Consider the following 15,548-nt stretch of genomic DNA (forward strand, 5'->3'; position numbering starts at 1 on the left):
TTAGTTTGTTATTAGTCTGTTATTAGTCTGTTATTAGTCTGTTATTAGTCTGTTATGAGTCTGTTATTAGTCTGTTATGAGTCTGTTATTAGTCTGTTATGAGTCTGTTAGTTTGTTATGAGTCTGTTATTAGTTTGTTATTAGTCTGTTATGAGTCTGTTATGAGTCTGTTATGAGTCTGTTATGAGTCTGTTATGAGTCTGTTATGAGTCTGTTGTTAGTTTGTTATTAGTCTGTTAGTCTGTTGTTAGCCTGTTATTAGTCTGTTGTTAGTCTGTTATGAGTGAAATGGAGTAGAATGTGTGTGTGTACTCTATTTGCAGCCTTCTTATCAATCTCCATGGAGCCAAACATTCTTTTGGATAAACTCCCCCTGTCCCTCTCCTCTCCCTGTCCTTGCTCGTACCCTCACTCTCTCCCTCCCTCTCTATCCCCTTACTCTCTCCCTCCCTCTCTATCCCCTTACTCTATCTCTCCCTCCCTCCCTCTCTCTCTCTTTCTCCCTCTGTCAGTCATTGAGTCATGATGGCGGAGCGGACAGTGCCTCATGCATATCCCATGAGTACTCAGTGCGAACTGAACTCTCCCAGACGGATCTACGACCAGAACTTTGGAGAGGGTAGGAACCTCTCCCTCTCTCTGTCACTTTCTGTCTGTCTCTCTGTCGCTTTCTGTCTGTCTCTCTGTCGCTTTCTGTCTGTCTTTGTCACTCTGTGTGTTTTTAAATCAGAGGTGTATTTAGTTTGTGATCTAGCGAGAGTTACGCTATAAAAGTATCACTGGATCGCTGGCTGTAGCTAACATGCTATATCTCAGTACAAGTAATGAGTGGAGTGTGTGTGTGTGTGTGTGTGCATCACTAGTCACTATAAATCCAAATCAAACAGAGATGAATGTCCAATCTTGTTTTCCCCTGAACTAGGGAACCCCGCCCCTCAGAAGGACTGTGTGTATAAATAGAACTTCCAGCTCAACAGGGTTCCATAATAACCTATGGCAGCCTGGAACACACAGGCAGGGCTGGAACACACAGGCAGGGCTGGAACACACAGGCAGGCCTGGAACACACAAGCAGGGCTGGAACACACAAGCAGGCCTGGAACACACAAGCAGGCCTGGAACACACAAGCAGGCCTGGAACACACAGGCAGGGCTGGAACACACAGGCAGGGCTGGAACACACAGGCAGGGCTGGAACACACAGGCAGGGCTGGAACACACAAGCAGGGCTGGAACACACAAGCAGGGCTGGAACACACAAGCAGGGCTGGAACACACAAGCAGGGCTGGAACACACAAGCAGGGCTGTAAAGCCTGCCTAGAGACTGGGTATGGAAAAACATGTCTGATTAGAGGAGAGGCAGAAAAAGGATAGGGGGTGAGTTTCTCCTAAGCCTTGTAGCTAGTGGTATGTTTTCAGACCCACACACCATCCTAGAACAGCTGCACTGGGTTTTAAAGTAACTACTGTAAAACTCTCTCCCCCCAGCCCTGGGAGAACTATTTAACTACTGTAAAACTCTCCCCCAGCCCTGAGAGAACTATCAAACTACTGTAAAACTCTCCCCCAGCCCTGAGAGAACTATCAAACTACTGTAAAACTCTCCCCCAGCCCTGAGAGAACTATCAAACTACTGTAAACCTCTTCCCCCTACTAACCCCCCCTGAGAGAACTATTCAAATACAGTAAACCTTGACTCCTCCCCAGCTACATGATTATGCTATCTGACTCCTCCCCCAGCTATATGATTCTATTATCTGACTCCTCCCCCAGCTATATGATTATATTATCTGACTCCTCCCCCAGCTATATGATTATATTACCTGACTCCTCCCACAGCTATATGATTCTATTACCTGACTCCTCCTCCAGCTATATGATTATATTATCTGACTCCTCCCACAGGTATATGATTCTATTATCTGACTCCTCCCCCAGCTATATAGTTCTATCCTGACTCCTCCCCCAGCTATATGATTATATTATCTGACTCCTCCCCAAGCTATATGATTCTATTATCTGACTCCTCCACCAGCTATATGATTCTATTATCTGACTCCTGCCCCAGCTATATGATTCTATTATCTGACTCCTCCCCCAGCTATATGATTCTATTATTTGACTCCTCCACCAGGTATATGATTCTATTATCTGACTCCTCCACCAACTATATGATTCTATTATCTGACTCCTCCCCCAGGTATATGATTCTATTATCTGACTCCTCCACCAACTATATGATTCTATTATCTGACTCCTCCCCCAGCTATATGGTTCTATCCTGACTCCTCCACCAGCTATATGATTCTATTATCTGACTCCTCCCCCAGCTATATGATTCTATTATTTGACTCCTCCCCCAGGTATATGATTCTATTATCTGACTCCTCCACCAACTATATGATTCTATTATCTGACTCCTCCCCCAGCTATATGGTTCTATCCTGACTCCTCCACCAGCTATATGATTCTATTATCTGACTCCTCCCCCAGCTATATGATTCTATTATTTGACTCCTCCACCAGGTATATGATTCTATTATCTGACTCCTCCACCAACTATATGATTCTATTATCTGACTCTTCCACCAGGTATATGATTCTATTATCTGACTACTTCCCAGAAATATGATTCTATAATCTGAGTCATCCCCCAGCTATGTGATTTTATTCTCTGATTTATCCCCCAGCTATATGATTCTGATATCTGACTCCTCCCCCAGCTCTTACCCCCCAGGACCTCCTCACCCCCACCCTGTACCATGGTTACTATGTCCGTCCACGAATCACCAAGCAGCTAGGGCGGGGCTTCTCTGATATAGAGGCGGAGCCAGGGAAGTGGACCGTCCGATTGGACGTGTGTCAGTTCACTCCTGATGAAGTCACCGTCCGCACCGTCGACAACCTACTGGAGGTAAAGACTTCTAACCCCTGACCTCTAACGAAATAGGTGATGGACGTCAACAAATTAATACATACCATATGAAACATAACATACAGTATAATACTAAATGGAGAATCTCTGATTTACTTACAGAATAATATGAAATGCTCTGAGACCAGGTTGCTTTGAATGCCACTCTAGTCAACTTATTGAGAACTTATTGAGTGGTTGTCCCAGTGTTGACCACTCTAGTCAACTTATTGAGTGGTTGTCCCAGTGTTGGCCACTCTAGTAAACTTATTGAGTGGTTGTCCCAGTGTTGGCCACTCTAGTCAACTTATTGAGTGGTTGTCCCAGTGTTGGCCGCTCTAGTCAACTTATTGAGTGGTTGTCCCAGTGTTGGCCACTCTAGTCAACTTATTGAGTGGTTGTCCCAGTGTTGGCCACTCTAGTCAACTTATTGAGTGGTTGTCCCAGTGTTGGCCACTCTAGTCAACTTATTGAGTGGTTGTCCCAGTGTTGGCCACTCTAGTTAACTTATTGAGTGGTTGTCCCAGTGTTGACCACTCTAGTCAACTTATTGCCCCAGCCCCGTGAAGGGGTTGCATCAGAGCGAGACTTCCAAATGGTCCTCAATGGCAATGCCCACGCTAAAAATACCTCTATCATGCTCTATTCCCCTGACCCCTGACCTGTTACCTCTTACCCCTAATGAAACCTTCTGGAGTTAAAGACCTGTCTCTCTCTCTCCCTCTTCCTTGGTTCGGTGTGTGTGTGTGTGTGTGTGTGTGTGTGTGTGTGTGTGTGTGTGTGTGTGTGTCAGGTCAGTGGTAACCACTCCCAGAGACAGGATGTCCACGGGTTCATCAGTCGGTCGTTTACGAGGACCTACATACTTCCTGTGGGTGTCGACCCTCTACTGCTCTTCGTCGACCTATCACACGACGGCATCCTCTCTGTCTCCGCTCCCCGGACAACCCCCGACCCGCCCTCCACACACACGCATATCATACACACACACACCGACAAGACAGCCTAGTGACGACACACAGACACAACCAAATACCACCTGGTGTCCTCTGTCATTAATCAACCCCAAAACCACCTGGTGTCCTCTGTCAGGGATCAACCCCAATACCCCCTAGGATCAACCCCAATACCCCCTAGGATCAACCCCAACACCCCCTAGGATCAACCCCAAAACCCCCTAAGATCAACCCCAAAACCCCCTAGGATCAACCCCAAAACCCTCTAGGATCAACCCCAATACCCACTAGGATCAACCGCCAATACCCCCTAGGATCAACCGCCAATACCCCCTAGGATCAACCCCAATACCCCCTAGGATCAACTCCAAAACCCTCTGGGATCAACCCCAATACCCCCCGGAATGAGATCTATAGAACGCAGACTTTGGGAGATGGCAGACTGTGGGGGATGGCAGACTGTGGGGGGATGGCAGACTGTGGGGGGATAGCAGACTGTGGGGGGATAGCAGACTGTGGGGGGATAGCAGACTGTGGGGGATAGCAGACTGTGGGGGATAGCAGACTGTGGGGGATAGCAGACTGTGAGGGATAGCGGACTGTGAGGGATAGCGGACTGTCGGGGATAGCAGACTGTCGGGGATAGCAGACTGTGGGGGATAGCGGACTGTCGGGGATAGCAGACTGTCGGGGATAGCAGACTGTCGGGGATAGCAGACTGTGGGGGATAGCAGACTGTGGGGGATAGCAGACTGTGGGGGATAGTAGACTGTGGGGGATAGCAGACTGTGGGGGATAGTAGACTGTGGGGGGATAGCAGACTGTGGGGGGATAGCAGACTGTGGGGGGATAGCAGACTGTGGGGGGATAGCAGACTGTGGGGGGATAGCAGACTGTGGGGGGATAGCAGACTGTGGGGGGATAGCAGACTGTGGGGGGTAAGACACCATCATTGGTGACCATTATGCAGACTGGTGGATCCCATTGATGTGTTCTATCAGGCCCACAATGTGGCCACTACAATCCCATTTGGATATATTTGTCTGTTTTCGCTGCATAATATTTAGAAGTTGCCCTTTTCAGGATTAGAATTTTTTTTGTGCTGAATGCTAGCTCCCGTTATGATATGTTGGTAGCATAGCTAGCATAGAGAAATCGGTGGTGGTAGTCAAAGTCGATTTTAACTGTAGTGCATTTGATTGGTGACGATCATGTACTGTATTGGGGATGGCATCTTTACAAGCATTATACTCCAATATCTACCACAACGTAGTGTGGAATACATATATTAAATATAGCCTAAATGTAGTTTGATTCTGATGGCCGGTAATGAGGCGATTATGGATCTATCCCCAACCGTTTCCATGGTTTCTGTGGAACTCGTACATAATCTAAGATTTATATTGTTGCTAAGTGATGCTTTCTGTAATAAACAATAGTGTTGTTTCTTAATCTAGAATATAGTGTAATGATCTCCATAGATCATAAATAAATGAATAAATGAGGTTTGAGTTCTGGGCTTGAAAGGTTTATATATCAAACCTGTAGTCCCCAGCCCCCCTCCCCAGGCCCCCTCCCCAGCCCCCCTCCCCAGCCACTCTCCCCAGCCACTCTCCCCAGCCCCCCTCCCCAGCCACTCTCCTCAGCCCTCCTCCCCAGCCTCCTCCCCAGCCTCCTCCCCAGCACCCTCCCTAGCCACCCTCCCCAGCCACCCTCCACATCCCCCCTCCCCAGCCCCCCGACGTTCCACCAACCCAAGAATGCCTGGCACCGAAACATTTCCTTCCTTTGATTGGCAGACAGAATATCAGAACACAGGCACGTAACTGTCCAAGTGGGTCGCTAGTTGAAACAATTGTTTTTGTTTTGTGATCTTTTTTAGATTGCTTCTGTGAATAATAAAAGTAAAGTTTTAAGACTAAGGGGATATCTGTGATTTCTGTAGTCTGGCTCTCTGCAGCGAGGCTGTGTGTGTGTCTGTGTATTTAAAATAATTCAAGAAATCTGTCATTCATTTTGATGCTTTTGCCAAGGGTAATTTTACTAAGATGTTTGGTGTTTCTCAAAGAAAAAAATGTGCATGAAAACAAGTAATCTCTTGTTGAATGACAACGAAGTCTCGCTACTGTTGACCAATCACAGTCGAAGGGGCAAAGACTTTACTGAAGAATCCCTACTGTTGACTAATTACAGATGAAGGGGCGTAGACTTTACTGAAGAATCCCTACTGTTGACCAATCACAAACGAAGGGGCGTAGACTTTACTGAAGAATCCCTACTGTTGACCAATCACAGACGAAGGGGCGTAGACTTTGGCTCTTAACTTCGAATTGCCTTTAGAAATTGTGAACAGCCAAAAAAACCCTCACCAAGTCCAAAACGAACAAAAACGTCACAAAATGTCATCATAAGATATGCACAAACTCTTTCTAACTGTTTCGGCGGGGAAGCATGCAGACACATTATTAAGAGTATCTGATAAATGACCAAAATATGAATGTATATGTGAAAATGAGCATGACAAAATCAAATGCAAAGCACACTGGGTATTATTATTGGCCTTGATTTGGGGTGGAGCTCATTAGAATATTACACAGCATGCTTTGCAATTGTTAATTTTTACGTATACCATACATTTACGTTTATCACAGAACAGGGCTCCGGGCAGCCGAGCGGAAATGGAGGAAAACTCGCCTCCCTGCGGACCTGGCATCCTTTCACTCCCTCCTCTCTACATTTTCCTCTTCTGTCTCTGCTGCTAAAACCACTTTCTACCACTCTAAATTCCAAGCATCTGCCTCCTAATCCAGGCACTTGTCATCTCCCGTCTGGATTACTGCAACTCGCTGTTGGCTGGGCTCCCTGCCTGTGCCATTAAACCCCTACAACTCATCCAGAACGCCGCAGCCCGTCTGGTGTTCAACCTTCCCAAGTTCTCTCACGTCACCCCGCTCCTCCGCTCTCTCCACTGGCTTCCAGTTGAAGCTCGCATCCGCTACAAGACCATGGTGCTTGCCTACGGAGCTGTGAGGGGAACGGCACCTCCGTACCTTCAGGCTCTGATCAGGCCCTACACCCAAACAAGGGCACTGCGTTCATCCACCTCTGGCCTGCTCACCTCCCTACCTCTGAGGAAGCACAGTTCCCGCTCAGCCCAGTCAAAACTGTTCACTGCTCTGGCACCCCAATGGTGGAACAAGCTCCCTCACGACGCCAGGACAGCGGAGTCAATCACCACCTTCCGGAGACACCTGAAACCCCACCTCTTTAAGGAATAGGATAGGATAAAGTAATCCTTCTAACCCCCCCCCCCCCAGTGGTTGTTCCACTGGATATCATAAGGTGAATGCACCAATTTGTAAGTCGCTCTGGATAAGAGCATCTGCTAAATGACTTAAATGTAAAGTATCACACTATAGCACCATCAGACTTCTGATACCAATACAGGGTGAAAGGGGGACCCAAAATTGTAAACCATTTTTAAAAAATGGTATAGAGAAGCATTTTGTATTTTGAAATATAAATTACAGCTAAAATACCTTATTACTAAATCCAGTACAAGTCAATAGTTTGGAGCTCACTCAGGAAAAGAAAAAAATATTTATAGATAAAAGAGAAGCAAATAGGTCTGATGTGTTCAATTAAATGGGGAATGAGTGATTTCTTTAAGTTTCTTAGATGCTCAGATATGTTACATTATGTGCGCATGCGCAGCTTCACTAGAGACTTAAATTACAGCACCTGGTAATCACTTCACCGTAGACAATCATCAGGAGCACACAGCCCGTTGGTTTATGACCTGTGGTCATTTGATTTAAATAAAATTAAGGACAAAACACGAGTCATGACATTGTGTGCTTCCTGGTGAGCCTTTTCGGAGGGCTAAATAACGAAAATCCGAACAGTCATAAACCACGGTTCTCCTTTACATGGATAATGCAAGTGCTAGAACATTTGTCACGAGACTAACTTCTGATAAGCAAACAGTCCACCCATAAAGCTGTCTGCTCATCTGTTGACTTACTAGGCAAATCATTACTGAGTGAAAGCCAAGAAGAGGATAGAGTCTACAGTTAAAGGACTACTTAAACCCAGTTGGCAGAAAACACTTGCGCTTGAGTTAAACGCTAGAAAAGTTGGCAAGATGGCAGCATCAGAGGAGGAGCTGGAGAGGCTAAAACAGAAGCGGTCAGCAGCCCAGACTGCATTCACTAGAAGAGCCAATTACCTCACCTCCAGAGCTAGTGCACTGGGGGAAAGTGAAATGAGAAGTGAGTGGAGGAACTTTAAGGTGGATCACTCCAGAGTCAGAGATGCAGGGTTTGAGTATGCCATGGCCCTGAGAGAAGTGGATGATGATGAAGCCAAAAAGAAGGCGGAAAACATTGACGGAAAAACAGCAGAATGTGACTGTAAGTTTGATGAAACTGAACAAGTCATCCTGATCAGCTTCTGGACAAGGTTCGCTGAGGCGGAAATTACCACCCTCACTGAAGAGGCTGGATCAGCCATGGACCAGGCTGAGGACACTGATCACCACCATATGACCAGGAGGGAATGTGAATTGATTCATAGGAACTTGGAACGGGAGGTCAACAACTTCGAACGAGGATTGGATGAGTGGAAAGATTTGATCCCTCGGTCCAAGGCAACAGAGTCAAAGGACCAGATCCGGAAGTTGAAGAAAAGGCGTGAAAAACTGTGGGATGAGTGGGCATGGAAAGGCGGTTCTCAATCCGACGACGAAGGGAAACTGGGAAAAGTGAAAATTGTGGAGCAGGAGGAGCCAGTTGGGACTTACAACTACAGGCCCCAGATCAGCCTAGAACGTGCACGCTTGCCCATGTTTGCTGGTAATATGAGGGATTACTACCGCTGGAAAGCTGAATGGGAGGACTTGCAACGTCTGGGAAACCCTCATGGATTGGAAAATGTGAGAAAATTCCATCTCTTGGGAAGCCTAGATGAAAAAGTCAAGAGGGACCTCGTATTGTCCAGCTGTGGATCCGCCAACGACGTGTTCAGGCTCCTGGACAACAAGTACGGAAATAAGCCAAAAATAGTGCTGCTGATTGCACAAGAAGTGCAAGGACTTTGCCCCATCAAAGGAAACCATCCGAGGAAGACAATCGAACTGATTCAAGCCGTGGAGAGAGCTCTTCGTGACCTACAAGTCTTAGGGGAGGAAGATGCTGTAAAGAACCGAGTGGTTGTGCAGTCGATTGAAAGTAAGCTTCCTGACTCCCTGAAAGAAAAGTGGTTAACACACAAAAATGACCCTGGAAGCAGGTTTTCACCACGCAACCACTTTGACTGTTTACTGCAATACTTGAAGAAGCAAGAGGACATTCGAGGAGTTAGACCAGCTACAGCCTAGCCCGGCGGACAATACTGAGAGGTGGAGCAAGAAGGAAAAAGAAAGGAGGGCATTCACCAGAGCCACATCAGGAAACACCCTAAAGGGCGCTCAACCAAGCTCATGCATCACATGTGGAGACAACGAGCACGGAGGTAGGCTGTTCGCCTGCAAGGTCTTCAAGAAGCTCAATCTGACAGGCAAGAAGGCTCAGCTTAGGAGAGCAGGAGCATGCTTTAAGTGCTTGCGCCTTCATGGTGACGATGGCGGCTGCACACAAAAGTATCTATGCTCAAAGGATGACTGTCAGAAAGAGGGCTCTTCAGACCACAATTACTTGCTCTGTCCAAAGTCACAGATCAAGAAGAAAGAGGAAAAGAGCGGAGAGCAGAGCGATGCAAAATTGGGGAAACGGGGGCTTGGACTAACCAACAAGCAGGAGGAGCTCCTTGTCAAACTTTCTCCAGAGCTGCGAGCAGAGTTCAAAGAAGCCTTTTCAAATAAGATCACAACAAAAGTGTGTGCTAGCATTGGTTGTGAGCCAAAAGAGTGCCCTGTCATAATGATGCTGTTGGATGTGACGACAAACTCTGGCCAGCTAGTCGGTACGTTGATTGATCTCGCTTCAGATACTAATTATATCTCTAATAAAGCAGCAGAGCGTCTCAAGCTAAATGGTGAGAACATTAAGTTGATTGTCCAAGGTGTTGGAGGGATGGAGAAAACCATTACTACCATGAAGTATACCCTGAGGCTGAGAGTAAAAACTCCCAGAGGTACAATAGCAGAGCACAAACTTCTCTGTTACGGCTTGGAAGATGTTGCGAAAGTGAACCAAGCTGTCACGCCACAGCAACTGCAGAAGTTCTTTCCAAATGTTCAACTCAAGGATTTGGTCCGGCCCGAAAAGATCGACCTGTTGATTAGCCACGGGGAGGGTCGCCTGGTCCCACAGCCAGTCAGAGTAGTTGGAGACCTCGTCCTCTGGGATGGTCCCCTTGGGAAGACTGTTGGTGGAACGCATCCTGACCTCTTTGAAGTGATAGACCTAGCAGTGCACAGGTCTGAAACACATTTCGCTAGGTCAATGAGAACAGCTTCAAGGGCGTACAAAGAGATTCTTGTGAAGACGGGAGGACCCAGTGGAGTTTCGGTGGAAGAAGACGCAATCCTCCGAAACACTGCAACTACCAACAAAGAAGTTTTTGAATGGTTCAAGTGGGACAGTATTGGCGCCGCCTGTGATCCTCAGTGTGGTGGATGCAGATGCGGTAGGTGCCCCCCTGGAGGCAAGGAAATGACCCTAGGAGAGGAAAGAGACTTGGAGAAAATAAAGGAATGTCTGACCTACGTGCAAGCTGACAAGCACAGCGAATCCCCTCACTGGGACGCAGCTTACCCGTGGAAAGGAGACCCCACAACGCTGCCTGAAAATCGACGTGCAGTGGAAGCGACCTTTTTAAACACTGAGAAACGACTGGAGAGGGAGCCGGAATGGAAGGCTGCGTACAGGGAGCAAATCCACGATATGGTCTCAAGAGGGGCTGCCGTTAAAGTCACCCAGGAGGAAATCGATAGCCGGAGGGGACCTAAGTGGTATATCAGTCATTTAGTTGCTCCTAATCCTCACTCAACCACTACCCCTGTAAGAATTGTCTGGAACAGTAGCCAAGAATTCATGGGAATAAGTTTAAATGACCTACTGTACAAGGGTCCTGATGTCCTAAATCAGATAAGGGGCGTGCTTCTGAGATTCAGGACTGGGTTGTACGCCGCCCTGGGTGATGTGAAAAAAATGTACAACTCTGTCTGGCTAGAAGACAAAGTAGTACACCTCCATCGATTCCTCTGGAGAGACAATCCTGAGGAGGTGATCGAAGTCTTTGCTGTCGTCAGGGTCAACTTTGGCGATAAACCTGCTGGTTGTATCGCCCAGGTGGCAATGAGAGAAACAGCCAACCTGCCCCAGTTTGCAGCCATGGTTGAGGAGCGCCGAGTTGTGGTAGAAGATAGTTATGTGGATGACATCTTGACGTCCCACAATGACTTGCAGATACTGGAGAAAATCACCAAAGGAGTGGAAAAGATCTTAAAGGCTGGAGGCTTCTCCCTTAAGCCATGGGTCTTATCAGGCCAAAGTGGGAGGTCAGCAACCACAACTGATGCCAGTATCAGTAAGACAACTGTGAGTGTGCCCAAAACGCTGGTGTTACCCAACCAGATGCGGGACGAAGAGAGCAAAGCACTTGGAGTCGGCTATGAACCAGAGACCGACAAACTTCGTGTGATGACCTCTGTAAATTTCTCAAAGAAGAGAGGAAAGATGAGAACAGGAGTCGATTTGCGCGAAGAGGAAGTCAGAGGTAAAACTCCAAACCCATTGACCCGTCGGATGCTGCTAAGCCAGATCGCTGGATTCTACGACCCCATTGGTCTTGCCACACCCGCAAAGCAGAAAGGGGTTATGCTTGTGAGAGAAGCTTACCAAGAAGCGAGTATAAGCAGTCCAGTTAAGGACACTTGGGATGACCCACTCTCACCAAAACTACGAGAGGCTTCCATAAGACTCCTCGAAGAATATGTGAGACTTGCCCAGATCAGGTTCGAAAGAAGCCTCACACCAACTGGAGCCATAGGCCATCCAATGGGAGTCACGTTTTCAGATGGGAGTGAGGCTTCCTACGGCGTGGTGCTCTATCTCCGTTGGGAGACGCAGAATGGGGTCGTAGTGAGGCTGGTTGAGTCAAAAGCAAAGCTTACCCCTCTCAACCAGAAAGGAGACGTGATTAAGGCAGAGGTATGTGGTGCTGTCTTTTCGATCCGCCTGAGAAAATACCTTGTAAAGCACTGCCGCATCAAGGTCGCACGCTGGGTCCACTTCGTGGATAGCCAAACAATCCTGGGAGCAATTCACAAGGATAGCTATGGCTACCAAACTTTCTTCGCTAACCGCATCGGAGAGATCCAGAAGGCTGGACCAGTGGAAGACTGGAGGTGGATTGAGGGCAACCTGAACATAGCAGACATCATCACAAGGGGAGCAACTCCTGAGGAACTCGATGAAGGGTCAGAGTGGCAACAAGGCCCAGAGTTCCTGAGTTGGCCTGAGGCTGAGTGGCCTGTAAAGACAGCCAGTGAGATAGTGACCAGCGTGGCTGATGACGTTAAAAGGTTGCGGAGAAGAGCGTTCTCAGCTGTAGTCACCAGGTCTCAGGCAGAAAAGTTCTCAGACCCCAGCAATACTGATGTTGGGGCAGACTTGCAAGACTCCGCACCGCGACCGCAGATGAAAGACCAAGGTCCAACTCCAGCAGTAGAGAGGCCAAAGAGGAAGCCCTGGGGTGTAGCTCTAGTGCGCCTTGTCGGGCCCGAACGATTCAGTAGCTTGTCTAAATTGTGTGGAACAATCGCCTGGGTTCAAAGAGCGGCAGAATCCTGGCTGAGGACAAGCTACCAAGCTTCGAGCTCAGCAAAGTGGGAGGTGAGGGGGCCCAGGCTGTCTGTGGTAGAGAGAACAGAGGCTTTCCAAGACCTAGCCCTTGCAGCCCAAGACGGCGTGAACTTTCAGGATACGACCTTAAACCGCCTTGTTGTGATGAAAGATGACAACAATGGACTCTTACTTTGTGGTGGTAGAGTCCAGTCTTGGAATGAAGACGGAACCGCTGTACCTTTAACCTCTTATGGCTAGGGGGCAGTATTTTCACAGCTGGATAAAAAACGTACCCGATTTCATCTGATTATTAGTCCTGCCCAGAAACTAGAATATGCATATAATTATTAGCTTTGGAGAGAAAACACTCCACAGTTTCTGAAATTGTTTGAATGGTGTCTGTGAGTATAACAGAACTCCTATGGCAGGCAAAAACCTGAGATGCTTCTGTTCAGGAAGTACCCTGTTTGAACATTTCTTGCCTTTGTTGATTCTCTCTATCTATTACAAGGGATCTCTGCTGTTACGTGACACTTCCCACGTCTCCAATGAAGTCTCAGAGCCCGGGAAAAACAGGAATGACGTAATTCAAAGCCCTGGCTGAAGCACACGAGAGCAAAAGCTAAGTGGTCACTCAGTGGACTAAGCCTTACGCTCGCGACCCGCCCCGCCCCCGGCTTTCGGTTTTTCCCTCAGTATACAGACAGGCAGATTCCCGGTCGGAATATTATCGCTTTTCTACGAGATAAATTGCATAAAAATTGGTTTTAAACAGCGGTTGACATGCTTCGAAGTACGGTAATGGAATATTTAGAAATTTTTTGTCAAATTCTGCGTCATGCTCGTGGCCGAGATTTAGCGTTGGGATAGTGTCTAGAACGCACGAACAAAACGTCTTGATGGAACATAACGATGGATTATTTGGGACCAAACCTACATTTGTTATTGAAGTAGAAGTCCTGGCAGTGTATTCTGACGAAGAACAAGCAAGGTAAGAACATTTTTCTTATAGGAAATGTGATTTTGGTGAAGGTTAAACTGGTTGGGTGTCTAAATAGCTAGCCCTGTGATGCCGGGCTATGTACTTAGATTATTGCAAAATGTGCTTCATCCGAAAAGCTATTTTAAAATCGGACATATCGAGTGCATAGAGGAGTTCTGTATCTATAATTCTTAAAATAATTGTTATGCTTTTTGTGAACGTTTATCGTGAGTAATTTAGTAAAATCACCGGAAGTGTTCGGTGGGAATGCTAGTTCTGAACGTCACATGCTAATGTAAAAAGCTGGTTTTTGATATAAATATGAACTTGATTGAACAGACATGCATGTATTGTATAACATAATGTCCTAGGTGTGTCATCTGATGAAGATCATAAAAGGTTAGTGCTGCATTTAGCTATGGTTTGGGTTTATGTGACATGATATGCTAGCTTGAAAAATGGGTGTCTGGTTATTTCTGGCTGGGTACTCTGCTGACAATCTAATGTTTTGCTTTCGCTGTAAAGCCTTTTTGAAATCGGACAGTGTGGTTAGATAAAGGAGAGTCTTGTCTTTAAATAGCTGTAAAATAGTCATATGTTTGAAAAATGGACGTTTTCGGATTTTAGAGGAGTTTGTATTTCACGCCCCGCCCATCATTGGATATTGGAGCAGACGTTCCGCTAGCAGAACGTGTAGATGTAAGAGGTTAATCCCGTTCCGGTCGTGGCTGGGGGCCTTGCTTGCGAGGGAAGCTCACGAAGCGAATCATGAAGGGGTGGCTGCCACACTGCTGCACACTAAAAGAAAGGCCTGGGTTGTGCAAGGTCGGAGGACAGTGAAGAAGGTGGTCAACAGGTGCATCACTTGCAAGAAGCAAAGAGCCCGGCTGTGCCAGCAAGTGATGAGCGCTCTTCCTCAGGAACGTACCAGTAGAGCGAACCCATTCGAGTATACTACACTAGACCTCTTTGGACCCTTTGAAGTGAGGGACGCTGTTAAGACAAGAACCAGGAAAAAGGTCTGGGGAGTCGTGTATTGCTGCATGACTTCCAGAGCCGTCCATGCTGATCTCATCGACGACCAGTCTTCTGAGAGCTTTCTTCAGGCCTACTCCCGGTTCACTGCTCTGAGGGGGCATCCCAAAAAGCTATGGTCAGACAGAGGCACAAACTTCTTGGGAGCCAGGCCTGCTCTGAGAGAGCTACACAAGCACCTGGCCTGTTTGCAGAAGGCATCCGTTGAAGACAAGGCTGCCAGAAATAGCACAGAGTGGCAATGGGACTTTCATCCTGCAGACTCGCCACACAGGAATGGAGCAGCAGAGGCAGCTGTCAAGCTCCTTAAAAGAGCTCTTAACAGTCTTGGCGGAACAACTGGCTGCTACACCTGGGGGGAGTTCCAGACCCTTCTCTACTCTGCAGCCAACTTGACTAATGAGCGACCCATCGACGCCAGGGCACAGGAACAAAAGGACTCAGTGGAGTACTTGACACCCAACTCCCTTATCCTGGGGCGCACCGGACAGGGAGGTGACATACACGGAATTGACATGGAAACCCGCTCTTGGCGCAGGCTGATGGCTGGAGTCGACAGGTTCTGGAAGAAATGGAGCGAACTGGCAGGACCAAACTTGTTCATAAGACACAAGTGGCACCGAGCAGAGAGAAGTATTAAGGTTGGAGACGTAGTCTGGATTGCGGACCAGAACGCTCTGAGGGGGCAGTTCCGGCTCGGCCGGGTTGCAACAACATATCCAGACGAGAAGGGGGTTGTCCGGGATGCGGACATAACAACCTGCATGGGTCTTCCTGCTCCCATGGTTCCCAGGGCCCGGAGAAAGGACTCTACCATGCACACGAAAATCGTCATTCGCAGGGATGTGAGGAGGTTGGTGATCTTGATTCC

General features: G+C 47.5%; 1 protein-coding gene across 1 annotated transcript; it reads left to right on the forward strand.

Annotated features, from left to right (window-relative positions):
- Window positions 1-471: 471 nt before the first annotated feature.
- hspb2 (heat shock protein, alpha-crystallin-related, b2) lies at window positions 472-4,148 on the forward strand. Its single transcript, XM_029749118.1, has 3 exons — window positions 472-619; window positions 2,725-2,915; window positions 3,709-4,148. The coding sequence occupies exons 1-3, from the start codon at window positions 523-525 to the stop codon at window positions 3,922-3,924; spliced, it is 504 nt and encodes a 167-aa protein (XP_029604978.1). The 5' UTR covers window positions 472-522; the 3' UTR covers window positions 3,925-4,148.
- Window positions 4,149-15,548: the final 11,400 nt, after the last annotated feature.

Source organism: Salmo trutta, unplaced genomic scaffold, assembly GCF_901001165.1.
Source record: "Salmo trutta unplaced genomic scaffold, fSalTru1.1, whole genome shotgun sequence".
In the NCBI taxonomy this organism is placed as follows: Eukaryota; Metazoa; Chordata; class Actinopteri; order Salmoniformes; family Salmonidae; genus Salmo; species Salmo trutta.